Source organism: Orbicella faveolata, unplaced genomic scaffold (genome assembly GCF_042242905.1).
Source record: "Orbicella faveolata isolate gen_17 unplaced genomic scaffold, um_ofav_v1 contig_26, whole genome shotgun sequence".
NCBI classification, from domain to species: domain Eukaryota; kingdom Metazoa; phylum Cnidaria; class Anthozoa; order Scleractinia; family Merulinidae; genus Orbicella; species Orbicella faveolata.
This window is the reverse complement of record NW_028301554.1, coordinates 17,516,137-17,542,682: the sequence shown is the minus strand read 5'-3', so window position 1 is coordinate 17,542,682 and position 26,546 is coordinate 17,516,137. Positions and strand designations below refer to the sequence as shown.

General features: G+C 41.4%; 1 protein-coding gene across 12 annotated transcripts in view; it reads left to right on the top strand.

The window, feature by feature from the left end:
• LOC110049282 (protocadherin Fat 4-like) overlaps positions 1-26,546 on the top strand; it is a 67,073-nt gene that overhangs the window by 30,898 nt on the left and 9,629 nt on the right. For 9 of the 12 annotated variants that reach the window (XM_089295783.1, XM_089295785.1, XM_089295784.1 and 6 more), the window contains exons 2-24: positions 6,459-6,648; positions 7,213-7,386; positions 7,966-8,185; positions 8,584-8,861; positions 9,197-9,316; positions 9,651-9,804; positions 13,714-13,913; positions 14,363-14,559; positions 15,101-15,209; positions 15,481-15,630; positions 16,084-16,503; positions 17,060-18,352; positions 18,823-18,972; positions 19,142-19,377; positions 19,492-19,675; positions 19,958-21,062; positions 21,206-21,442; positions 21,834-22,432; positions 22,832-23,536; positions 24,291-24,876; positions 25,195-25,402; positions 25,508-25,727; positions 26,163-26,282. In XM_089295783.1, coding sequence (XP_089151909.1) covers positions 6,459-6,648; positions 7,213-7,386; positions 7,966-8,185; positions 8,584-8,861; positions 9,197-9,316; positions 9,651-9,804; positions 13,714-13,913; positions 14,363-14,559; positions 15,101-15,209; positions 15,481-15,630; positions 16,084-16,503; positions 17,060-18,352; positions 18,823-18,972; positions 19,142-19,377; positions 19,492-19,675; positions 19,958-21,062; positions 21,206-21,442; positions 21,834-22,432; positions 22,832-23,536; positions 24,291-24,876; positions 25,195-25,402; positions 25,508-25,727; positions 26,163-26,282 — 7,855 coding nt within the window. Of the gene's footprint in view, positions 1-2,908; positions 3,397-6,458; positions 6,649-7,212; positions 7,387-7,965; positions 8,186-8,583; positions 8,862-9,196; positions 9,317-9,650; positions 9,805-13,713; positions 13,914-14,362; positions 14,560-15,100; positions 15,210-15,480; positions 15,631-16,083; positions 16,504-17,059; positions 18,353-18,822; positions 18,973-19,141; positions 19,378-19,491; positions 19,676-19,957; positions 21,063-21,205; positions 21,443-21,833; positions 22,433-22,831; positions 23,537-24,290; positions 24,877-25,194; positions 25,403-25,507; positions 25,728-26,162; positions 26,283-26,546 lie in introns of those variants that run through there. The other 3 variants (XM_089295781.1, XM_089295777.1, XM_089295787.1) reach the window with 2 other exon arrangements.

The following is a 26,546-nucleotide window of genomic DNA, read 5'->3' as shown; positions in this document are numbered from 1 at the left end:
TGAAATCAAGCTTTAGGGAGTGCAGCGCTTCGCATTGAGAGTGAGTTGTTTAGCAGCATACAGAGCAAGAGCGACACATTGTGGTTTCTAATAAGCCTGCTAGGAGCAGCTGCCTTTTCACTCTTAGCCATCATAATAGTACATTAATAATGGTATTTTACTTGAAATCCATCAAAGTTCTGTTGATTTATGCTTCAAGCAAATACTTGACAGATGTCAATCAAAGGCAGCTGTTTGTTTTTTGTTTTTGGAAAGCAAGCCGAGAATTACGTTATAGTTGACTGTTTGACTGGTTATGTAAGTCTTCTGTTATGCAAACTGATTTTGGTGGTCACTGTAGTAATTGGCTTACAAATTGTAACGGAAAATAGTAATAAATAATAATAATTATACATTTATTTAGCGCTAATACTACGAAATATTCGAAAGCGCTTCACATAAAAAGAAGCTAACAAACTAAAACAAAGATCTATAAAAAGCATAACACGTGCTAAAAATACAAAAATCTAAAACGGCTTATGTAGTTATAAGCGATTTTAAAAATATATGTTGTCAATCTTTTTCAATGGCGGACGCATTGGAAAAGTGTCGACAAATAGCAACTCGACAATTTTACAATAACGAGTTCGAGAAGACCCGTCTAAATTATTCTTCATTATTGGGGACAGTACCATAGCAACGCCATTCATGATTGCATTTCTCACATAGATCATAGTTAATAGAGGGAAATGGTTAAACACCAAAGAAGCAAACAAACAAGCTAAGGTTATGTTGGAAGGTCCTTTGACCCTGCACATCTTTTGCGGTTTTATGCGTGGTCATAGACCATGAATGAATTACATAATCGCAATGCTTCTTCTGTTGATTAGTTGTCTGAGGGCACATAACCACCTTTTGTTTCTTGCCAGGTTTCGTGGAGGGTCAACCCCCAAAATAGCCAAAAATAAATAAATAAATAAAAAATAACAACAACAACATACAACAAAGAACTTTGCCAAGTTTCATAACCATTTTCCTTTATTAACTATGTGTAGATGAACAAGTTTCCATGTTATGGAAACGAAATCGGATGAAGCGTTTAAGGAAAGGGTAAAATCGCCCACAAACAACACCAGTCCTAATAACAAAAAGCTACGAATCTAAAACTAACGTCTTTTGATTACTGCTCAACTAAAAGTTAAGATGACGCTAGCTGCTAACGGAAGGTTATGTTGTGCACTAATATCCAACCAGAACGCCTGACTAGAACGGTCCATTGTTCGTGAATGTACCTTGGACCATGTGGATGTTGTGCAGGAAAAGACGACCTTAAAGAGGCGGCTAGGTCAAGCTAATTCAGTTAAATGTTTTTTTTTTCCTTAGTTATGGGCTCTAAACCTCAGATTAGCAGAGCAATATTCTTTCATGGGTAAAAAATCACGATCACAAAGGAAACAAGGATGATTTTCTGAGCATAACAAATTGCACTTTCATACAACTTGACACACTTGAAAAATGTCGGCACGACGTTTTTCAAGTTTGCCCTAACCCAATCCATTTTAATCCTCTCCAAGTTTGCCTTTCTGCGTCACTTCTTGGCTTTTCTGAGTTTCTTTTAACTTTTCAACGGGTTAAACAACTATTGTGATATTTCAGATAACTGTATGACCATTTAATCAGAACTGAAATTATGTAAAATTGCATGACCAAGCCCTCTTGGAATTAACCGCAAGCGTGTTTCAGATTTGACACTTCGCGGGGGTCTAGATTAGAATGTTTCCTAACACACGTACAGTTTTAAAAACGTGAGGTATTTTACAAGTTTTCTCAATGACATCAACATATTGTTGCAATTCCAATAAACAGTATGGTAAAATTGTTGTAAAGAAATCAAGAGCTCTTTTTTAGACTTCCTGTATTTGATTTTATGTTCACGTTGTTTTGTGATCGCCACGTGTTTCGGAGCCACAACAGTTCCTCGATCCGTAATCCGGCGGTATGAAGCAAATGTGTCTATACCTGTACTTAATCGATCATACCAGCTATTAGTATTAAGTGATGACCTTTAACGTGTATAATCATTTATATCGTATATTTTATTTCAGTGCTAAAAATAATATTACACAACATAACAAAATAGTTCAGAAAACTTCCGTAGTTTCCATATATCTGGTTGAAAACAGGATTTTGACGTGTTTAAATTTTACTGAGAACAAGCTGGGGAACAATATTAATTACGAAATTGGAAAATGAAAAGGACATCTGGTTTTGGGAAAAATGGTTAGCAAAATTTTCAAAATTCATGTTTAGTTTCCCAACTTCAACATTCACTTTTGTGTTTTTTTGAAATATTAAAGCACTTTTTCTTCTAGAATTGACTTTGTTATGACTGTTTTCATATCATCATTTGCAGAATTATATTTTTTAAACAGATGTCGTCCAGTATAGTCTCAGGAGTGAAATATTATAATTGATTGATGACTGATTTTTACGCGATAGTAATTTAGCTCTGAAATACAACTACAGGCTTCAAGAGGTCACTGTAGTGCATTTATTTTAGCATTTCCATCACCAACTGTCACTTTGGACAAAGTTAAGCGCCTCTTGACGTATCGTTATGTAAATAAACAGAGTAGCTTTTTGCTTTCTCCATCACCCAGGTTACGAGCCACTGCTGCGGTTTCCCGCTCTACCAAAATCCCACTTACTTAAAAAAAAAGTAGTCCAATGGAAAATCTAGAAACGATGGACACAGCAAAGCTCGTTAATAATATGTGCGAGGTTAAATATATGAATTCAATCATACGACCCTACACGAACGACCGTGCGATGAAATTACTTGCTAATTAAATGTCAACCTCTGCCCGCGCGTACGCGTGCATCGAACCGTTTGGTGGATAGTGTTACAAAGAGTCGACTCTTATATAACACGTTTTTATACTACAAAACACGTTACTCCATCGGAAATTTCATTTGCGATATCCACGGGACCCCAAGCATGAAGGTCGCTGCTATCTTCGTGGCTCTGCTCTTTACAACTTGTTTTCTCTCTTCGGTTGATTCATGGCGAAGACGACGACGTAGGCGATGTAAACGTGATTGCACGCCTGGTCCTTGGAGTAGTTGGAGCACCTGTACAAAACCATGCGACAGGGGTACGCAGTACCGCACAAGAGGGATTTCTGTACCTGCGGTCTGCGGAGGCTCTTGCAACCACCCTTTCAAGGTGACTCAAAGTTGCAACGCACAATGTTGCCCTGTCAATTGCGCTTGGAGCTGGAACCCGTGGGGTCCGTGCAGTGGTTGCGGGATTTCAAACAAGACGCGTACGATAAAAATTACACGGAACCCAAGTTGTGGAGGAACGGCGTGCCCCGGTCAAACAAGCCGCGAAACCATAAGTTGTGACACTGGAGTGTGAGTTAAGACGTCATGTCAATATTAATGTTCTCCTAATGTCGATGCTGGCTATAAATCATTGGCTTTTAATCAACTTAAACGCCAATCATAGTTACTAAAATTTTGTCAAGTCATATAACCAAAATGTTAAATGTTTCCAAATTCACTTGTATTGTAACTCTCTCTCTCTTCTAAACTCTTTTGAACAACCTCACTCTCCCTCGACCACGCAAAAAAGTGGTAACAATGATTGTTTTGAATTCAGAGTTCTTTTTTTATGGTATAATAATATTTTAATTGCAGCGTTTGTTTGTCAGGTCATTTTGTTTTTGCTCCACTTCACTTAATGATATGTACCTCTTATTTAAAGACAATGTGTCTGTCTTAAAAGTTAATCCTGGAGAGCGTTCCGAAGTGACGTCATCAAAATGCTGTTCCTCCAGCACACAGTCTCGACATGTGTGTCGCCCGGGGTGTGTCGTTAATTACTGGCAGGACTTTTTTTTTTGTTTCTGCGAAGTGCTCCGTCCGTGATAATATGTAAAATTGTCCTAGCTGAAGTAAGAGTGATGAATGGCAAATCCGAGAATTTGCGAAGCGCGCTACTAATGGCTCTTTCTGTGTGTCCGATGATTTTTTTAAGAACCATGAACTTAAGTTCTGTTCGGCGCATGTGAAGTTCGACTTTTGACCATGGCCTTAGCCTTGCAAAACAAAGAAGAGAAAGAAAAGAAAGAGAAGAAGAGAAGGTTTTGCAAATCTGATAATTACACACGGCGCGACGCATGACATTTGTCTAAAATTCTGCCACACGAGAATGTTATTGAACGACCATTCGCCGTAACATCATCTTTGTGGCGCGAACCAAAGGCCAAAGTAGACGTCTTCATGCAACATACATGACTGATATGCTACAGAACAAATACTTTTTTTCAATTTTTTTTTTAGAAAGAATTCCGAAGTGAAAACGCATACTACAGGCAGCTAAATCTGTTATTCTTCGTTCTTCCTTTTTTTGGCCGCTATATTGCTGTACTAAAGATAGCGGACCTATACTTAATCCTTTATTTTCCGAAAATTGTCTTCCAAATAATTTAGTTGTAATGAACTCGGCAAAGTTGAAATGTGGGGAGCTTAGTTTGTTCCACCTACCCTAAAATCACCGAGTTCGTTGTTGTTTGTAATAGACGCATAGCGACCTTGTTGTTCTAGTAAAACGATGTATTGTGTGGGAAATGTGATTGACAATTTTAATTGTATTGAACGTGGGCATTTCCGACCAAAAATAAAAACACATTGAGGTAAATTGATTTTGTACTTCGTGGCATCCACACAGGAAACTACGTGCGAGATCATTGTTAATGTCATTAAAATAAAACCGTAAAACGTTATCTTTTTTAACGCATCCTGATCGTCACACCACACATTTCCGATTTAGATTTCACTTAAGGACCAGGGGTCGCCCAGCTTCAACCGCGCATTAGACATGCCTGCTCACGTTCCCCAAGCTGCAAATGATCTACAGATATCAACAGTGACCTATGGTACCTGGTACGATCGGCAGCTCTTAGACTGAAAATGTTTCAGATGTTTTCTGCGCAACAACAAAAAACATACGACTTGGGTTATCACAAAAGACTCAGAAGTCATCACATATTGAAATCGGTCTTCATGTTTTTGATTTGCGAGATTAGTGCCCATATACTTACGAGAATTAAGTCGATCGTACGTGACATTGTTTCCACAAACAATGTGCAAAGCGATTCTTCTATTTTTGTCACCTTATTTCCTGTGCATATCCGTCTGTATCAAATTACAATTAAACCTTCAGCAAACCCAGCCACAATATAACATTTACAGACACATTTATATCGTCTCATGCATTCTTGCTGCAATACCCGCGTGGCTGTTTGTGCTTTGGTTGTCAACAACATTAAAAAGTTTCGTCATATGTCGCAGGGAAAACGGACAGAGAAATGCGCACGTGTTTGCTACCGTTTGCAAGGCAGTGGCCTTGTATTTGGTTTGCGCTTTTCCTCTTTCTCACCGGCACAAAAAATAACAACTTATGATCAATGGTTAAAGCTCGCGTGTCAGATCTTGTCCCCTGCCTTCTCCAAGAGAGCTTGCTTGCAATCTAGCAAAGTAGGCATTTTCACAGACAACTGCTGAAAACCCGAGCGAGGTGTCGCGTAAAGACGCTTGGAGCAATACAACAACTATAGTCTTTGAAAGAGATAGTGTATGTATGGTAGCAGTCATAAGGACCCCCACAAGCTAACAAAAAAGTCAGGTTTTCATGTTCTTACCCTGGTTTCTGACCAGCTTAATTTCATTCTGTGGCGAATGAATCTGCTAGTGTTTTCACTTATGTCGAAGGCAAATGTTACAAATTCCAAGTATCGCTGGTTTTCACTGCGTGAAGTTGAATTGTTTGGTTTGGACGTTTTCACCTCACGTTCGATTTCCGATATTCTCTCAAGTTCGTAACCTGCGTTATTTCTTTCCTATTTACCTTTTTTCCGCGAGAAAGGAATTACAAGACGTCCGCAGACAGGCTATCAAGTTCGGTATTTGCCTGAAAAGATATTTAAAGAATCAGTCACGATATTGAGCGCACAAAACGATTACTTTGCGCAAAGGTTGAAAAGATGTCCCTGTGAAACATTTTTTGTGCCCAACGCGCCAGTTAACGCTGTCCACGTTGCTAAGTAACAGACTTGCGTCATGCTGCTGGAGTGACATTGCTGACATTCCTGACAGTGAATGAGACCGTATTGGTGATGGGGATGGCGATCTGGGAGAGTTTATGTCTGGTTGTCTAGACCCTGATGTTTGGCGTGCATGCATCCTTGGTAAATCAGATTGATCAAACGCATTTCGCATCTGTGTGGATGATCGCAGTGTTCGTGATCGCCACATCGCGTGTACCGCGCGCACGCCCGCACGCAATACGCTCGCATCCATTTTCACGCTTACCCATTCGCGCGCACTGGTCTAAGGTACATTGCTTGCGCGTAAAAGTAGCAAAAAACAAAAAGTAAACAGGAAAGTAAACTACAACCTTTGCTTTTATTCAGATGCTGCCCAGTGAATTGTGTGGTCAGCCCCTGGTCATCTTGGGGAAGTTGTAACGCGGCGTGTGAAAAAACTGGCAACCGAGCTCGCAGCCGGACAATTACAACCCACCCCTCATGCAAAGGTACTCCGTGTCCAACACTAAAGGAAACCAAGTCATGCCAAGGACCCTGCTGTCCAAGAGACTGCCAGGTGAGTAGAACAATGTAGTCTACTTCTTCGCTGGCGCTCAGCGACTTGTCAGGTAAATACATTCGCCGAACTACACAAAAGTATGGAATTTGCGAGTGGCGAACAAAATTCCTGTATATACTGTGACAGCATTGCGTAAATTTAAATTCTCTAACTCGTTTCGAAATGCCGAAGACACTACCCGTTGGTCCCTTTACATGAATTATCGGGCACGAGTCACATTTATTTTATCCTCTGCTTAATTAAGGAAACGATAGCGTGCTCTAAACAATCGGAAAAAAGAGATGCTATATTTTTTACTATTCGGGTGCAAGAACAAAATCAACGCTGTTTTTACTATGCCTCCTGCTAGCTACTTATGCTTTTGGACTTGTTACAGGCCACATAATTACTCCGATCCCCAGACAGACGGAAGCCAACCACAGTAACTGTATGTGATACATGTCTGCTCTGTCGTTGTTTAAGTCTTACGACGATCCTTAAAAAGATGGTTATGTTAAAAAACAAACAAATAAACAAAAGCAAAGCTAACCAGATTGCCGGCTAATTTTTCCTTTGCTTTAGGTCTACAGTTGGTCGGCTTATGGTCCTTGTGTAGCTCCACCTGGGAAGTGTAGTGCCAACAGTGGTATAAAGACGAGATCTCGTAAGATAAAATCTTATGCAAGCTGTGGTGGAAAGGGGTGTCCTTTATTGACCCAGACATCTCCATGCACCCCTGTTTCCATCCCATGCAAGGTACTTCTTATACTTCTGAGTATGTTTGGCTGTTCCTTATCATCGAAGGTCTCTTTCATTTAATTCCCTTAAGTCGACAGTGAGTCTTAATCACAAAACACTATTTTGGAACCAGAATTACTAATGGGACACCATCTCAAGGGAGCACTTGAGCACTTAGGCCTGGGGGGACTCTCGTATAAAAAGTGCGGGGGTACTCGTCGAAAATTTTGAAAAGAACCCCTAAGAGGTACCAAGATCCTGTTTTGTGGGCGTGGTTGTAAATCTTTTTCTTTCCTTATAGGTGTCAATTCAAAAACAACACATTATATCCTGTCATATGTTTTTTCGGCTCAATACCCTAAAAGGTACTGCAAAAGCTCCCGCTGTGGACCTTTTAGGGCTGAACACCCTTAGAGGTACCAAAACCGCAATTTAGACCCCTGAAATGTACGATGAGCACCCCTGTCCTTTTTCACATGGGAGTCCCTCCCCCCCTCACCCCCAGGGACTTTGGTTTAATTTTCTTCACTTTCGTACCATATCGCGATTGTCATCTCAATCACTGCATTGACGAAATGAATCAATCTCTTTCCTCAGATGAGTTCCTGGAGTTCATGGAGCTCCTGTACACCAACCAATGGCAAGTGCGGCGCGGGCACTCAGTATCAAACACGTAACATTGCCACGGCACCTTACTGCAGCTCTCCGTGTCCAGCGAAGAAGCAAACTCGCTCGTGCACACACAGTTGTTGTCCTGTTGATTGCGTGACATCCTCGTGGACTGCATGGAGTGCTTGCTCCAACACCTGTGGTTCGGGTAAGTATCAGGGAACTAAACATCGATCATTCTTTAGAAGGAGAGTCGAAATCTGATTGAACCGGAGAAAAGATCGAGACATTCCCGTCGTCGTTTGCCGTGTCACTAACGTTGTCATGCAATCCTGAATACTGTATTGTCACATCCGGCTCAAACAAACTCCACTGTATTTGAAATGTTATTGGATCGTCACGCAATAATACTCTGGAATTGTTGTCCCATTCAAACCAAGGGTGATTTTTTTTTCTCCTTTCACTATCGATACACTGACGAGTAAACCGAATTTAAGAAATCTTTAACCACAACCGTTTTCCAATCGCACGCGAGAAACATAACTTCTTCTTATGCGATCAGGTAACCAGTCACAACACCGCGCTAATAGTGCTTGTTTTTTTTAGGTTCTAAGACAAGAACACGAAGCGTAGCGACCCATCCTTCTTGCAGTGGAAAATCCTGTCCAGCGCTCAAGCAAACAACGGCTTGCTCACAGTACAACAATCGTGATTGCGTCATGTCTGCTTGGACGTCCTGGTCGCTCTGTAGCAATGGCTGTGGAAAAGGATGGTCCACTCGAACACGCAGTATTACTACGTCAGCGTTATGCAACGGGAAAGCATGCGGGACTAGGTCAGACAAGAAACAATGCACTGATTACAGAGAGAACAGGGACTGCGTGGTAAGTTGTCAGAGATGTAGGGGACATAGATGTAATAGGGTCTTCAAGCGTCCAGAAATTTTACTAGAAGAATCAATCGATCAGAGAATTGAAAATTCCTGTATATATACTGATATATTCCAGGCCACGTTGCGGCATAGGAACTGAGAGACAGTTTCACGCAAGCGTGCGGTAGATTAGACATAAGAAACAGAGTTTAAAACGTTTTCGTTTGTGTTAAACAGGTAGAAGTAGAAATGTACTATCTTTAGTCAAACTAAATTTTAGCGGAAGAGGAGAAATTATATATAACGACTGAAAAGCTAAAAGTGAACTTTATCCTGTGTTTTTTAAAGGTAAATTCCTGGGGCTCGTGGGGAGCTTGCAATGAAAAATGTGCTGTTGGATCAAAGAAAAGAACGAGAACAGTCAAAATTTCTAAAAGGTGTCAAGGCAAAGATTGTCCAACCCTTCAGGTAAGCATAAATTGTTGAGACCTCGAGAGAAAAGCGCTAAAATATCGGCGTATTTCTCAAACCTTCACCAGTATGTTTTTCTCCCGCTATATGCACTTATTACGTAGATTGAAACCAAATAGAAACGTTATTTTTCCGAGAAGCAGGGCGTAGATTGGGAAGGGGGAAGAGGTGATAAGGGGGCAGTTAAGCCTTTTGAAGGCATGGGTGAACTACACGGAGGCGCTTGGATTCATAGCGTGTGTAGAGTGTATGAGAACCTGTCATTACGACTTTTGTCAGTATTAGCTTAGCTGCCATGAATGCTAAGTAGATTAGTGTCTTTCTTTTGAAGGAAACTTCTCAGTGTGGAACTCCCAACAATGGCTGTCAACACAAGTGCTCCAATGGCGTATGTTCCTGTAATGCGGGTTATAGTCTGGCTTCAGACAAGAAGAAGTGCAACGCTAAAGATTGCAAAATGCCTAAACCGACATACTGCGCACCAGGTTAGTGTTAAAAAAACTCAAGAGCTACCACAAAACAGAAAACGAACGAACAAAATTAGGAAACAAGGGCTACAAATTCTGGTCCATTCTTTCGCTAAAGATTATATGTTTTTTGGTTACAGCGTGTCTCTGAAAACGCCTTACTACGTACTGAAATCAGATTTGAGCCCGCCTTAAACACTTCGAAATGTGCAGACATTCGCGACAAAATTCATGGTCATTCATTCTTCCTCACTCTGAAGAAGTCGAGAAAATCGAGTCAGCAGAGTGATTTCTCCCAAAAACTCGTAAGAGTCGTCCAGAACTTGTTTATCTAACATTTATTAATATTAATCCTCAAGCAGGTTACTTTTTACAACGCAGTCTTCATTTTAAAGCATGATTACAGTGATATTTACAACCCCTGCGCTTTTACGGATCGGTGCTTCATCGTATATCACGTGTTTTTAAAATAATTGTCTCAAACCAATAGACCGTTTTCGATACATTAACGTTCAGCTTGGCAGTGAGGCTTAGAGGACACAAACAAAGGAAATTGAATGACCATGTTTATTCATTTCTTTTGTTTGTGTCCTCTAGGCCTCACTATCAAGCTGAATTCTAACATATCGAAAGTGGCCTATTCACAATCATTTGTGGACAATATATCAAAATCTCCCTGAAACATGGTAGCCACGGCAACAGCATGACCTGCCGAAGAACCAAATCGTGGATCCACATTTTTTCTTTCTTGAATGACGATTTATTCAATGTTTAAAAATTTTGCACTTAGGGATCAAGATTCAAAACAGAGCCACATATCCATAGTTTTCGAAAATCTAAGGTCACAGTATGGTTTCACATTTAAAACAGCATCAAACTGATAGATTTATTATACAATATAGTGAAACAGTTTTTATTCAAAATAGTCAGCTGACGCATAAATATTGAAGTGCGGCTCGAATCATTTTTAAGAGTTAAGAACAAAAGGCAGCCATGGTCCCTTGGGTGTTCACAAAATTTGTGAAAGTTTGTCGCTTATTCTTCGCATTGTCTTGTCGTCACATTTTGCCGAACCAATACTGGGTAGTGGAATCATTTCCTGCAGAGCAACGAAAGGCCGGATTTGGAGTTCTGTAATAACCAAAATTATGCTCACCAGCTATTCCCCCGTTAGGTGACCCATAAAAGTTACATAATCCTTGTCCAGGAGGAAAATAGCTCAATACATACGATGCTCTGTATTTGAAGACAACCGTCCGAGCATGGCGATTCATACACTGATTCCCTCTTGTGTTGATGAACTCATAAGTAACGCTTGCATGATGTGATGGACGTCGGCGGCTCTTCTTTCGTTTGCCTCATTATGTGTTAGATAAATCCCATTCGCGTGACTTCCAGATAGTAAGATGTCGTGACATGATCTCTGCGCTTCCTGACATTTGTGGCCGGTATAGCCAGGCGGGCATGCGCACTTGAATCTTTTAGCTCTGATGTCACACACTACACTACAAGTGCCGCCATTTTCACACGGAGTTGATTGACAGCATCCGTTGTGACATGAGTCACTTGAACAGATCTTCCAGGGAGGTTGAAAAAAAGTAATTCCTCTCATTCGTGAATTAGAAGAGATTTGATCTATTTGATTATTCTTTAAACAAATTCTTTAATCAATTTAATTTGCCCTGCTACGCTTTGTTTAAATTTACAATCAATTTGTTTTGTACTTGCTCGAAGAAAATATTGGGTGCTTTTCTCTAGCTGTTTAATGTTTAGTTGAGCCTTGTGTTGTGTTCTTGATCAAAGCACGTTACTCTCACAGTACCTACCTCCACACAGATAAACCTGTGGTTGCCTGGCATCCCTTTCAAGGGGGTTGGGGAGGGGAGTAAATACTCTTTCTTAATTCTACTGAAACCGGGATAAGCCCCTGCGATATGGGATACTTTGGTCCGGTGCAGACTTTGCATACCAAAGTTTTCGACGGGAAAGCACTTTCCAACATTTTCGTACTATTTTTGGCACTGGCAGATCAGCATTGCACTGTAAAGTGTATCTAACCAAAAAGTAGTTGAATATTGCCCTTCGTTTAGCTAGAACCTGAGAACCGTTTCTTTGTTATAGAAATCTAAATTTACCTTTGTGAGGTAGCTCCGAACCATCTCAATATACGTCCAGCCTATTGTCCGTTTTATTGATTCAGGATCTGTGTACGAGGCAGCCCCGTTTAGTTGACAGTTTGGTTCAACTCCGCTGTCGCTTTTAAAGTTGAATGATAGACACTGGCAGTTAACAGAACATCTCGTAAAGCAGCCATAATGGTCGGATGAAGAGTGTTCAGAGAGAAGATGGCCTTGTAGAGAATAGTTCCATTTCATACGCATTTCGTCTTGTCCATGTGGGAAATCCATTTTTTCGCAGTTGTCGTCCTCCAGGCATTGTGCCGATACAGACGTGATGAAGAGAACGATTATCAGTGCCATTTCGAGGTGTTCACTTTGTTTCAAAATCTTCGAATGCTGTATATGCGTTGGTCCGGAAGGTGTGTTCAAAGGCGCTGGCTTTTGCATGACTTTTTCTCGTTTTCTACACAATTACAGCTTGTTTGAAATCATAAAGTGTGTTGCCATGGAGAGGGAGAATTGAGAATTTATTTATTTTCCCATCAGGGCATAGCAGACTTATTGATTTTACCTGAAGTGCGAGCGTTAACTTCTAATGAGAGAAATACGCTCCTTAAAAGTCAAGAAGGTGTATTATTAGTAATTATGTTCGTTAACATTTGTTCCCAATCTGCGCAAAAAGCTAATTGAAAGTGTTTCTCATATATGTTTACAAATCGTGTTGACTTATCCACGAAAACGTGTTTAATTTGCTGTAGTGGAGGTATAAATTATTAAGGTGCACAAGTCGCTGTATTATTACATTGTTTTAACTTCCTCTCAAGTGGACAATTCTTAAATGAGAAGCCGACAATTAAGTTGTCTTTCCGTCGTCAGGGTGATGAAAAGCACCACATTTTGATTAAAGTAAACAAGAAAAAACGTAATTGTTTATTTAAAAACACGTGGGGCTTGATGCAGCCTAGGAAAAATGAGTAGACAATAGCCATGTATGGAGCATTCATCTTCAACCAACAAAATACCAACAGCGCTACTGAGACATACATCATTTAAAACTGAGGAAAAGTTCTCAAAACAGCATGAATCTTTTTATATGAAAAAAGAAATTACGAAGAACTCTCACAGTTGGATTCTTTACAATAAATACCAGCTGGCGATTTCCGGAGAGGTATTTTTGACGGTACACAAGATGACTGATTTTTAACCCAGGGAATATTCTTCTACCCTTGCTTAAAAAGAATTAAAATCAAGACAGCTCTACATGTCCAAATGTTAAAAAATTAAAACCGACAGTATGGAACAGGAGCCTTCACTTGGTAAAGCTCAGAAGTTTCCGTGAAACAATTTGTTCGAAGCTACCTTGTACCGTCCGGTCGCATTAAATTCTAATAAAGGATCGCTCAATTCCTTGAAGTGGGACATGTTGCGCGTTTATCAAAGCCTTGCTGGCGGAATGCTTCAAAACGTTATTCATTCCAGTGTGTTATAACTCACTTTTCTCTCTGGATGTGAAACGTTTTCTGTGAATATGAAATTCCCTTTTTTGTGACTGGATGGAGAAACATTAAGCTCCTTTCTCAAAGTCTGTGAAAACGCAAAAACATTTTTCACACAAATCTTTTTTTTTTTCATGTCACTGACGTCACTATAATTTCCGTTTCTTTTTCCGTCTGAAAAAAAAAGCAGCTCCTTAAGTCCATGTTTATGAAAGGACTACGATTTTTTTTCCTCCTTGTCGAACGTACTAACGGAAGCGAAAGTTGTTCAATCTCTTTTTGTTTAAAAACATCATTTCCTTTGTCTTCAGGTACTTCGCTCGGCAGCACTTGCAAGCATGCCATTGCCACGTGCCCAGGAGGCAAGACCACATACCCTGTCACGTGTTCACTGGGATGTCCAAAGGACTATTCCATCAAGGGATCGTCCACGGTCACGTGTCAAACATCGGGACAGTGGTCGTCATATGCTACGTCATATTGCCAACGCAACAATGATCCACCCACTCAGGTTAGAGCGAATGACGAACATCTCATTTCTCTTTATAATGTGATCGTAGTTTTAAGCAGATAAGTGAAGAGAATTGCGAGAATGATCGAAGAGTGATGTTTTATCTTGTATAAGTGGATATGCAAAATTATATTTCGATCTCGTGACTAAGAATATCGAAACAACTGAAACAACTACTTGTAGCACACAACAAACATTGAATACACATCAATAAGTTTAACTCTATGAAACTCTCTCGTCTACGATTATGATCACAGCTTAAACACCACTTTAGAAACGAGGAAATATCTGGGGCCGGTCTCATCTTACAGTCGCCTGTGGGACCTTTCCTAGGGGCAAACTTAAAGATGAGAAGCCATATTGGCCCCAGTAGTCTCCTTCCAAACCCTCGTTTTCGCAAATGATAAAAGTGTCAAAGAGCTAAATTTGGTTATCTTGTTCCTTTGCAGATCGTTTTGTCCGGCTCAGCCAGTATTCCAGAAAACAAACAACGCGGCACCAAAGTAGGTACATTTTCTTCTGTGGACCCGAACAGTAAAGACAAGCACACCTATAGTATTGTCAGTGGAGGAAGTGGCAAGTTTGAACTACGTGGAGTTGATCTGTACACACTGACTGTCTTCGACTACGAATCGTCACCTAACAAGTAAGTTGTTAACGACAAAGAGAGTTCTGAGATTGTCAGTTGCATTTTATATTGACATTTAAGAAACTAATCGTTGTCTATTTGGAATGCGCGAATTGGATTGGCTTTGCAATCGTTGGCTACTGGCTGATGGCTAACACTCGCGCGAGGCGTGCGTGCTTGTTGTCATAAACATTTTTATAAAAAAAAATAAACGGTCCCTGAAACAAGGAATGTTTTAGTTAAAACAGTTTGATATGAGTTCGAGTTTTCCACTGGCGAATGGTCATCAAGGCGTTGACTGGTTCAAAATTGGCTTGATACTTAAGGAGTATTAAATTTCGCGGAGGCAAGTGTTTGCGTTTAGTGGCCCCAGTTTTGGCGGAAAATACACAAGCACCTGCAGTTTTATTTTGGCGGGAAATCCATACGCGCCTTCCAGTCGACCGCTGTTAAATTGATTGAGGAATGTTGATAGTCTGTATTCAATTTTCGATCCAGTAGAATTACTTTTTACTCATAGAGTGTGAATAATTATTCTTGTTTCGATCTAACTTCGCAGATTTTCACTCGTCATAAGGAGCACAGACAACGGCAGTCCACCGATGAAACTCGAGAAAGCATTTACGATTTCTGTGACAGACGTGAATGAGAAGCCTACGGCGATCCAGGTAACAATGGGGTCACAAAGTGAAAAAACACTGACAGACTTATTACGAAGGATAATAACATCAGCTGAATGATGATGAATAAAACTAACCTAACCAAGAAGGTAACAGATTAGTATACACCTGACCACAATGAATCTGCTTGCGCGACCTTTCCTTTTTTCGCGGTAGTTTATGGCAACAGGATTACGCATCGTATTCGTGGCTTAGTCCTTGTTAGCTAAATTGGAAGCAAAATGTATAGCATCATTTCTTTTTTTTTCCTTCTTGTCAGTTGTCAAGCAACAACGTCGATGAGAACAGTGACGTGGACACAGTGGTGGGCATGCTCAGTACCGCTGACCCAGATAACGGGCAGACTTATAGTTATAGCATGCTGGATGGCGCCGGTGGAAGGTTTAAAATTCAAAGCAACTTGGTGAAGGTAAGTTAATGACAGGCAGTGATTAGATGACTACGTTTACCCCCAGAACAAACAGTGGAATTCAGAGATCCACGGTTGTTGTTTTACCTTAATGCAACATGAAGTAAATCTCTTCTGAGTTTGATTTTAAAGCATCTCGTTCGTCCAGCATCTGAAAATATTGAATTTGATTGGCTAACAAAGCATGGGCTGCTCTTCTTTTCTCTTCTGTTTTGCCATCTCGACCTTGCATTTCCATCAGTTAGCGGTCTCGAGTTTACTTTCATTGGCAACGTGAAGAGCTGTAGAAACTCTCTTCTCTGCCACTCAATTTATTTAGCCCCTTTTAAGTTTTAAACACTTATCACAAAGTTTATCAAAGAGCAATAGTAAAGCACGATGTTTGGGAAGCGCAGTGCTCTGAAGGTTGGCGTGTTAGCTAGGTATTAAAACTTTTTTCTTCTGTTTTTGCAGGTTGCAAAGTCCAACAAGAATTGCTTACTAAACGGTGGCTCCCAGTGCCTACTCAACTATGAAAGCGTATCCTCTTACTCTATAAAAGTCCGTAGTGTTGACAGCGGTTCTCCATCCCAATCGGTCAACGCTTCATTTAACATCGTTTTGAATGACGTCAATGATCAACCACGTAGTCTAAAATTGTCCAATTACAAGGTGACTGAGAACGCACCATTAAATACCGTGGTCGGAAATCTATCCGCTAGTGATGAAGACAAAGGCCAAAAACTCAGTTTTTCATTGGTTGATGACGACAGTGGCAAATTTGCTCTGGACAGCAAAGGTGGTCTTTACAAGGCAAACTCCACAGACTATGAAACGAGCACGGTTCATTACGTCGTTGCCAAGGTTACTGACAATGGCCAGCCAGCGCTGTCGGTAAGTGATTGATGAAAATGGTAGTTACGTCGAATATCCGAGCGTTTCGTTGTAGCAAAATACATTGTAACTGGTGTGTTAATATGACGCCAGACTTCGTGACTTTGCTATTAATTTTATGAAATTTAAGCTTTTTCTCAAGCTGAAATTCAAATGTGTAATGTACAATTTAATTCAAATGTAAAAACACGTACATGCCTGTATCTCACTGTCCGAAAAGGGGTTTGAACTCAAATGTGTCATCTTGCAGACGAGCCTCGAGTACGTTTGAAAGTACATCTGGCCCTGGTTGCTCAAAACATACATAATATTATTTATCGAACAAATCACTATCCAGTGGATAGCGTAGTTTGTTTTGTCAAGACTTATCCACTGGAGAGTAATTTATCCAGTGGATAGGGTTATCCACCCTTTGAACAGCTGAACCCTGCGGGTTCTCAAAACAGAACTTTGAACTGAGTAAGAAAAATGCCACATTTTATACGTCCACCTCTAACTAGGACATGTAGGAATATGGTATGCATTATAAACTAAACTCCCTTTTTTGCTTTCTTAGATGACCAAAAACTTTTCTATTGTGGTGTTGGATGTCAACGAGGCTCCAGTCTCTATCGTCCTAGACCAGCAGAGTGTGCAGGAGAATTCAAAGCCCGGTACCAGGGTGGGCACTTTAACAGCAACAGACACCGATGCTGTTCAGAATCTAACTTTTAAACTAGACGATGATGCAGCAGGCAAATTTTCTCTTCAACCGAACACTTCCTGTCAGAATCTTGCTTCAACCGGAACCCGATGCACCACAGACTTAATGGTGAGCGGCGCTATAAACTACGAAGATGCGTCAAGCTTGGACATCATCGTCCGCGTGACTGACGACAAAGGGCTTTTCCACACGGAAATGTTTAATGTGACAGTGATTGACGTAAATGATCCGCCCACGAATGTTACCTTGGATGGAAGTGCGTCGGCGTCGATTCCTGAGAACAGCAAAAACGTTCAGATCGATACTCTACTTACAGAAGACGAAGACCAAGGACAGAGTTTTACTTACGTCTTGATTAACAACCCTGGAGGTGATTTCGAAATTAGCGGAGACAAGCTGTTTACATCGAAAAACGCTAATCTTGACTTCGAGTCATCTTCGAGCTATCAAATTACTGTGAAGTCGACTGATAATGGAAATCCACCGAAGTCCGTGGAGATATCGTTAGTTGTTAACCTTCTAGACGTTAACGAGAGACCAACCAAAATAACGTTGTCCAATAACAGCGTCCAAGAAAACAAACCATCCGGGACGGTGATTGGTCAATTGACTGTCACTGACCCTGACAGACAACAAAGTCACGTGTGCAGTTTAACTGATTCAGCCAATGGGAAAGCAGGAATAAGCAGCAACAACCTGACCGTTGGTAGTGCGGGCGTCAATTACGAAGAAGCTAGCTCCTTCAGCGTGAAAATTCTTTGTCGCGATACAGGCGGCCTCACAGTGGAACAGACATTTGTCGTTCTTGTTCAAGACGTCAACGAGAAGCCAACCAGTATAGTGCTCTCAAACAATAAGATTCAAGAAAATCAGCAGAGTGGCACCGTAGTCGCACTTCTAAATGTCACTGATCCAGACAATGTCAACACCCAAGTCCAAACGTTTTCGTTCTCAGTTCTCAGCAGTTCGCAACCTTTTGTAATGCAAAATAATGCTCTTGTCTCCACGCGCGTGCTTGATTTCGAGAACAGCGCTCAGTGGACGGTGAGCATAACAGCAACGGACAGCGGAAAGCCAGCCCTGTCTCTAACACAAGCGTTTACCATCCAAGTGATTGACGTCAATGATGCTCCAAGTGGAATGACAGTAAGTGAGAGTTGTTTGTTCTGATAGAGAAATCTTCCATTGCGCTGTTAAGAGCACGTGTTAATAGGGCAATATGACAATTTGGCGTCATTTGAAGGGCCTACATCAAGAATGGCGCATCTTGAGAAATGTTGTCCACTTTTTTTTTTTCAAATTTTATCATTCCAAAGAAATCTTTCCCAATCGTTCTCAATCTTATCCATCCTTCATTCTGTTTGGTTTAGTGTTATCTCTTAATCTTTCGTGTATTTATCGTAGTTAGCTATTATTTTGACGAAAACTGTAACGCAGTTGTGAGATACTCACAACATCTCCAATAAATGGACGCTGGATAATTTTTTGATGTTATATGACGCCATTTCTACCTTCTATTGTCTAACTAAACATCCAATGCCGTACAAACTCTGTTAGTATCACGGCAATGATTGTGACTGTTCAATTGATTCTTCACTTATATCTTTGCCTTTTAGCTCTCGAGTTTTGCTGTCGATGAGAACAGTGCCAAGGACACTCTGGTTGGGACACTGACGGCGTTAGATCAGGACACCTCCCAAAAGCACACATACCAGCTGCTTAACAGCTCCTCGGGTAGATTTAAAGTCGATGGAAACAAACTTAAGGTAGGCTTTGCTTTTCCACCAAAGGCGTAACCTCTTACATCCACTTCTCTCTTCGATCTTTCGATTTGCTCTGACACTACGCTGACGTTCGAACTGATAACTGCATGTTTTAATCCTAAACTATAGCTTATTCACTATCACCAATATTAACTCCAATTCATTTTTCAAGGTGGCTGTTTCCAACAAACAATGTCTGAGCCAAGGAGGTTCTTCTTGTCTCTTGAACTACGAAGCTCAAAAGAGTCATGTGATCCGAGTCAAAACGACAGATGACGGCACGCCTCAGCTATCGTTCGAGAAGGACTTCAGTATTGACCTGCGGGATGTCAATGACAAACCACGTGACCTACAACTATCCAATAACAAGGTGAAGGAAAATGCAAACATCAACACGATGATTGGCAGGTAAGTAACACGCGAGATTTTCCGGAATATCTCTCAACGCTACAGATTTTGAGGGAGTGTTCAAACTCATTTTAGTCTAATGAATTCGCTCTTTTCTTTTTCTCTCGTTGACAGCTTTACATCACGTGACGAGGACACCAGCCAACAGTTGACGTATTCATTGTCGAATGATGACAGCGGTCATTTTAGAGTTGATTCCCAGGGAAGGCTGTACAAAGCAAAGGACACCGATTATGAAACCCAGACTACGCACATCATTAGGGCGGTGGTAAAAGACAATGGAAATCCATCTATGAAGGTGATTTAGGTCTACAAAACCTTCGCACTACCATTGCATCCCGCTAATCCGTAGGTTTAAACCTCTTCATAGTGGGTGTTTAGTAAGGCTTACAACTAGGATAAGAGGCTTAAATTTTTTGGGCTTATGACCGGAACGAATGACCATCATTGCCTTCTCCTCCTCCACCTCCACCTCCTCCTCCTCATCATCATTATCATCATCATTTTGACCACCACGATGCCCTTCTTTTCTTTTGACCTGTTTTCTCTTTCGCCATGACGATGTCTTGTTTCCTTTTAGATGGAAAAATCGTTTACAATCGAAGTGTTGGATGTGAACGAGGCACCAATCGGCATCAATATAACATCTCAAGGGGGGCAGCTGACTTTCCCCGATGGACATGCGCAGATCCGCGAGAACTCTGCTACCGGTACAGTGATCGGAAAGCTACAAGCTTTGGACCAAGATACTGTTCAGACACTTGCTTTTAAACTAGATGATGACGCTGGCGGGAAGTTTACACTAGAATCATCATCTGCGGGTTGCCAGACAATCACTAACATTCCTGGTGTGAACACAAGGTGTACTGTCGATCTGAAAGTTAATGGAGCTCTGGATTACGAAACCTCTAAAGAGTATCTCATAATCGTGCGAGTGACAGACAAGAAAGGACTTTTCACTACAAAGCAGTTAAAGATAAGCATCGTTGACCAAAATGATGCGCCTGAAAATGTAACGCTTAGTGGAAGTTACACGGCAAGTGTGAATGAAAACACAAACGGTGCGTTAGTTGGACAACTGATGACTAGTGACCAGGACGTTGCGCAGTCGCACATGTATAAACTCCTGGACGATGCCGGTGGTCGATTTGTGATTCAAAACGACAAGCTTTATGTCTCGTCTTCGGCAGATTTGGATTACGAAGTTCAAAAGAGTTTTACTGTTAAAGTGCAAAGCAATGACAGTGGCACACCTTCTCTTGGCTTAGTGCAAGATTTCCAGATCACCGTCCTGGATGTAAACGAAGCCCCAGTCAATATCACCCTCGCGCCCGCGAACATCACCGAGAACAGCCAACCTGGTACAGTGATTGGTCAGCTGACTGTCAGTGACCCGGATAATTATGGATCACGCGGTACATGGCAAACGTACAACTGTCAAGTGGCCGGAAACCAGATTGGGAAATTCACGATTCAATCCAAAGTCCTTGCAGTAGGAAGCGCAAGCATAGACTACGAGCTGGCTTCAGTGATAAGTGTGGAGGTGAAGTGTACGGACACTGGCTCACCGCCATTGTCCCTTGTGACGACTTTATCCATCACGGTGATTGACATCAATGAGGCACCTACGGCAATCTCTTTGTCTAGCGCCGTCATAGCGGAAAATCAGCCGCCATCTCTAATAGGTTAGAAATACTACCTTGAAAATCTTGAAATAGTAACTTATCGTGGTTTATTCTCTTGATTTGGCCATTTAACGTCATTGGTTTTTTCCTACAACAAAAGTTCATTTTATTCAATAACTTGCTTGTGTTGTTGTCATTTTCAGGACTTCTTTCTACCGCTGACCCGGATAATGCAAATCAACCAACAGACCGGCAGTCCTTTACCTACAGGTTTATGGGTGACACTGCTGGACTTCCGTTCGTAATCGACGGTAACGCATTGAATTCAACATCAAGCCTGAACTACGAGACCCAGTCTTCATGGAACATCACAGTGCAGTCTTTGGACAGCGGTGACCCTCAGCTTAGTGTTGTGACGGATTTCCAGATATCTGTTGTAGGTAAGTGACACGTTCCATTTACGGAAACTTTACAGCTGTCCAACCCATCTAGTCAACAAGGGGTTTGGAGCGAAAATGCAAGACGCTAGATTCAAGACGTTTGAAAAAAAAACCCGTTATAACAAGTGTGGTGGCAAAGCAAATTACGACTCTATAAAATTATTAAATCTCTACGCATATGAGACGTACAAAGGTTAACTCTTCAGGCAAACTGGACTAACACATGCGGACTTCATTGGAAAATCCATAAGGGGGTTCGTTACTATTGTAGTTGTAAAATGTCGACTTATTTGTTGAGTTAAGAGCTCATGTCCATGTATTGTACTTACCAGAAAAAAGTGGAGCGAAGTTACTCGCATATTGAAATATTTTGTTGTTTACTCTTTTGTAGACGTCAACGAAAAACCATTTAACCTCACTTTGTCTAATACATTCGTGGACGAAAATGCCCCACAAGATACAGTTGTCGGAAAGTTTTCTTCACAAGATCCAGACCGCGCCCAAACTCACACTTACACTCTAACCGACGGAGCGGGCGGGAGATTTAAAGTGGTTGGAAACAAACTCAAAGTTTCCTTGTCCAACGTTGACTGCCTTAAAAATGGCGGGACTTTCTGCAAGTTGAACTACGAGAAACAACCGTCTTACACAATAACAGTGCGCGTCACCGACAACGGAAGTCCACCTCAGAGCAACGAAGCAAGCATGTCGATTTCCCTGAATGACGTCAATGACCAACCACGTGACTTTAAACTGTCGAGTCGTACAGTGAAGGAGAATGCTACACTTAGCACCAAAATAGGTCGGTTTACTGCTACAGACGAGGACAAGTTCCAAACGCTAACGTTTTTCCTGATTGACAATGATGGTGGAAGGTTTGCGATTGATTCTTCGGGTTATTTGTTTAAGGCTAAGGACACAGATTACGAGACGAACAAGGCTCACAAGATTGTGGCGCAGGTTATTGATAACGGAACGGTGCCTCTGAAAGTAAGTTTTTTTCTGACAAAAGTACTCTATAGAGTATTTAACAGGATAAAAAAGTTAGCGAAATGTAGCTGCTTTTGCCTTATTTAGGCTAGTGGACTCATTGACAACATTCGCCCTCGTTTGAATGTACAATTTTGTGGTCAATTCGTTAATTCGAGTGTCCATTCTCAACATACAAATTCTCATTACTGGTCGTTACCCTCTTGTCATGGTATTAGTTGGGAGAAGTTGTTCAATTATCGCGAATATTAATTTGTGTCTGGTGTGATCGCTCCTTAAATTCTCATGACCTTTCCTTATGACCATAGATATATTTTTTAAAGGCCGTGAAATTTGATTCTCTCTTGACGTTCAGAGAGTCACGTGGTTTTACCTAACAAGGTCACGTGTTTCTTACAGGTCACCAAGACGTTTACGATCGTCGTGGAAAACGTCAACGAAGCTCCCATAAACACGACAATGACATCGGCATCGGGACAACAGTCTTTCGCTGACAACGCGCCAAAGGTGGACGAAAACACTCCGGCAGGTAACACGGTGGGGACACTTCAAGCCCTGGATCACGATGAAGTGCAAAACTTAACGTTCTCTTTAGATGTCGACGCCGATGGTAAGTTCACCGCGGGCTCACAGGTCACGTGTCACAACATTACCAACATCCCAGGCGTGAAAACAAAGTGTACCGCACTGCTACAAGTCAGCGGTGAGCTGAACTTCGAGACGAGTCCTAGTGAAGATATCTTGGTTCGCGTGACTGACGCCAAGGGGTTATTCCACGTGCAGCCGTTCCAGGTCGCAATATTAGATGTTAATGACCAACCGAGTAATATTACTTTGGCGGGTGGTGATACGGCATTTATCGACGAGAACGTAAATGATGGTTATGTCGGTGATCTCGCGACCACTGACGAAGATGCAAACCAGACACATAGATACAGCCTGATAAATAACGGTGGATGGAAATTTGCCCTCAGGAACAACAAGATATATTCCTCTTCTTTCGCAAACTTGGATTACGAAACAAAGTCTGAGTATACAATTTGGGTAAGAAGCACAGACAATGGTAGCCCAAGGTTGAGTTTTAACAAAACGTTCACTGTTCAGGTTAGTTGGGTTAATTTACTTCAATTCTTTACATATCACATGCTATGTAAATTTTACTATCTTCAAATTCCGCCAGGCATTACCGTGATCATAGCTGGGGATACAAGAACACGTTTTTATGGTCCTATGAGAAAATGACGTGTAAGCTTCGAAACGTCATGCTAGGATTATAGAACAACTAACATTCAAGAAACGAAACTGCAGTTAATAGCACAACCACAGAAACCGTGGTTCAGGTTAACTAATGAAAAAAAGCCTAGCGATTATATAATTTGTAAAAATGAATTTTTTTTGGGAGGGGGGGGTGTGGGGGGAGGGAATTGCCTATTTACTTACTTAATTTCGCGTAGTACCCCTCAACTACAAGAGTCCTCCAGCTATCTCTGTCCTGCGCTTTCCTTTCCAGCTGACTCCAGGTCAGCCCCAATCTCTTGATGTCTGCTTCCAGGTCCGTCTCCATGAGTTCCCAGGCCGTCCCCTTTTTCTCTTTCCCTGGGGGCTCCAGGACAAGGCTCGTCTTGTGATGTTGGTAGACGGCCTATTTACATAACATATTTTGCACTAGTTTCCCATTCCCCTGGTTTACACGGGTGATTTTAGGTCACCTTAAAATTTCAACGAGCCAACAGCGATCATGACATCATTACAGAAAATCTAAGCTAATATTACAGAGCAACTAAAACTTAGAAACGAAACTGCAGTTAATATATCTTAAAAGTGAAGAAATCTAATGCTGCGAATTGTTTGTTTACAGGTGCTTGATGTGAACGAGCGACCAACAGGTTTCGTTTTGTCCTCGACAAGTGTCCCAGAAAATAGCCCCAAAGGCACACTGGTCAGCAATATAACTGTAATAGACCCTGACGATCAGGGAACTAGAGGGCCCTGGCAAAATCATTCTTGTCGAGTTTTAAATCCCTCCAATAATCCTTTTATGGTCAACGGGACAGAAAACTCTCTTATTGTGACCGGTGGTTTGAACTACGAGAAGAAGAAAAGCTATAGCGTGTATATTCGATGCCTCGATAGTGGAAACCCGCCTTTATCTTTCGGCAAAATTGTCAAAGTCGACGTCACTGACGTTAACGAGCCTCCCTACGACATCACACTATCCAACAATGAGGTCGCTGAGAATGCCGGGATCGTCACTGTGGGACGTCTGGATACCGCTGACCCGGATAATGAACAGACCGTGGTACAGACGTTTAGTTATAGTATCGTGGATCCTTCTGGGAGCGTTCCATTTGTCATTGCTAATGATGCACTCAATACTACAAGAGGCTTGGATTACGAAGCTAGAGCCACGTGGACGCTGGTTATCAAATCTGTGGACAACAAAGGTTAGTTGTTCTCTCAGAAAAGCACTTTACCAAAATCACTTCCGCCTAAGATGAGCTCGGCTTAGGACTTGAAACTGAGACTTCGCAATATAGGTTTCTCCAGAGGATGCCATTCTACAGTGATGCGAGTAGCTGTAGCTACGTTGGATAAGGGGCGTTGTAATTGTTATCGAGAAAATTTTATGACAAGAACTTGCCATTCTTCTTTGGAAAATGTGCTTAAAGTTGCATTGTATCGGAGAACGGATCTACCATTGGGCTTTTTCACCATAGTTTATTATTATTTATTATTATTCGTATTTGTAAATTTTTTGTTAGGCCTTAGCACGACAAAGAATTTCACCATAGTCGTCAGGGACAGAAATGATCCGCCCACGAACCTAACAGCCAGCGCTCCTTTAAGTGTTTACGAAAACAGCCTATCTGGAGAGTACATAGGGAGCTTGATCACCGCTGATCAAGATGTTGCACAGACGCACCAGTACAAGATTGTCGATGTCGTAGCCCGGGGACACCGCACACAGAGGTATGGCGGGCGCGCAATGTACCTTTGTAGTTACATCGGAAGATCTTAGCTTTTTCCCTTGCAATTCTCTAAGTGTTGTTGTGTCTTTTTTGTTGTTGTTTACAGCAGTTCATCTTATCTTCTTGGTCTCTTTGCTGTTGAGTCGCCTTCAGGGCGTATAACCCTTCAGAAGTCTGGGCTCGATTACGAGCAGTACGCCAACTACACGGTGACCGTGAACAGTACAGATAATGGTTACCCGCCTTACTCTGTGACAGGCTCGTTTGTTGTCAACGTGAGAAACGCCAATGAACAACCGCAGAATATATCACTGACTGCAAACCAGGTAATGTATTGTTGGAGACTGAAAAGCGAAACACCGTTGAAAATAGGAGCTGGCGATTTTACAGCGTAATTTTTAGGACAAAGCAAACTTAAATCAGATCAATAGTGCTTTGATTTGATAGAACTGCAGTAGAGAATTCACATGAATCCATAGGAAGGGAGGATGACTGACGAAGATGGAAATGGATAACAATATGAATGAGCATAATAACGTGAGGCTCGAATTTTCAAGTTTGGTTTGAAAATCTTTCGAAAAATTCAGTTTTTAGCACTTTCTCGATACATTCGGTCAATATTTTTGCTATTTTTCAAATTTACTTCTTAACAGGTTTGATACTGATCTTCTCCAAAGACTGTCTCCGGATCTACGCCATTAGCCAGTAAAGCTTAAGATATCAATTTTCCGCTATACCCTTCGTTTTTCTTGATGTTTTAGGTTCCCGAAAACAGCCCTGTGGGTACAGTGGTTGGCAATTTGTCAGTGTACGACCCAGACAATCTTCACCTGCCTCTACAGAAGTTCCTCTGTTCAGTAGTAGATGGAGGACCATTTAAAGTATGTATGCAATAGACCTAAAAGCGTATATTCTGTCAATGCTCGATCATCAACCTCGTTCCCAAGGGCCTTGAAATTGAAAGAGCCCTGAGAACGAATTTGCCGGCTTGTGTTGTTGTTTTTGTTTTTTCACCAAAATGGAGAAGTAGTTAGCGATTTCCCCGTGATAGAGAAAGATGACACGCGCAAGTGAACAAGTGACACTTTGGCAGAGGGAAAATCGTAGCTGGTGCTATTGAGGTTAAGATCATGTTATAAATTTGC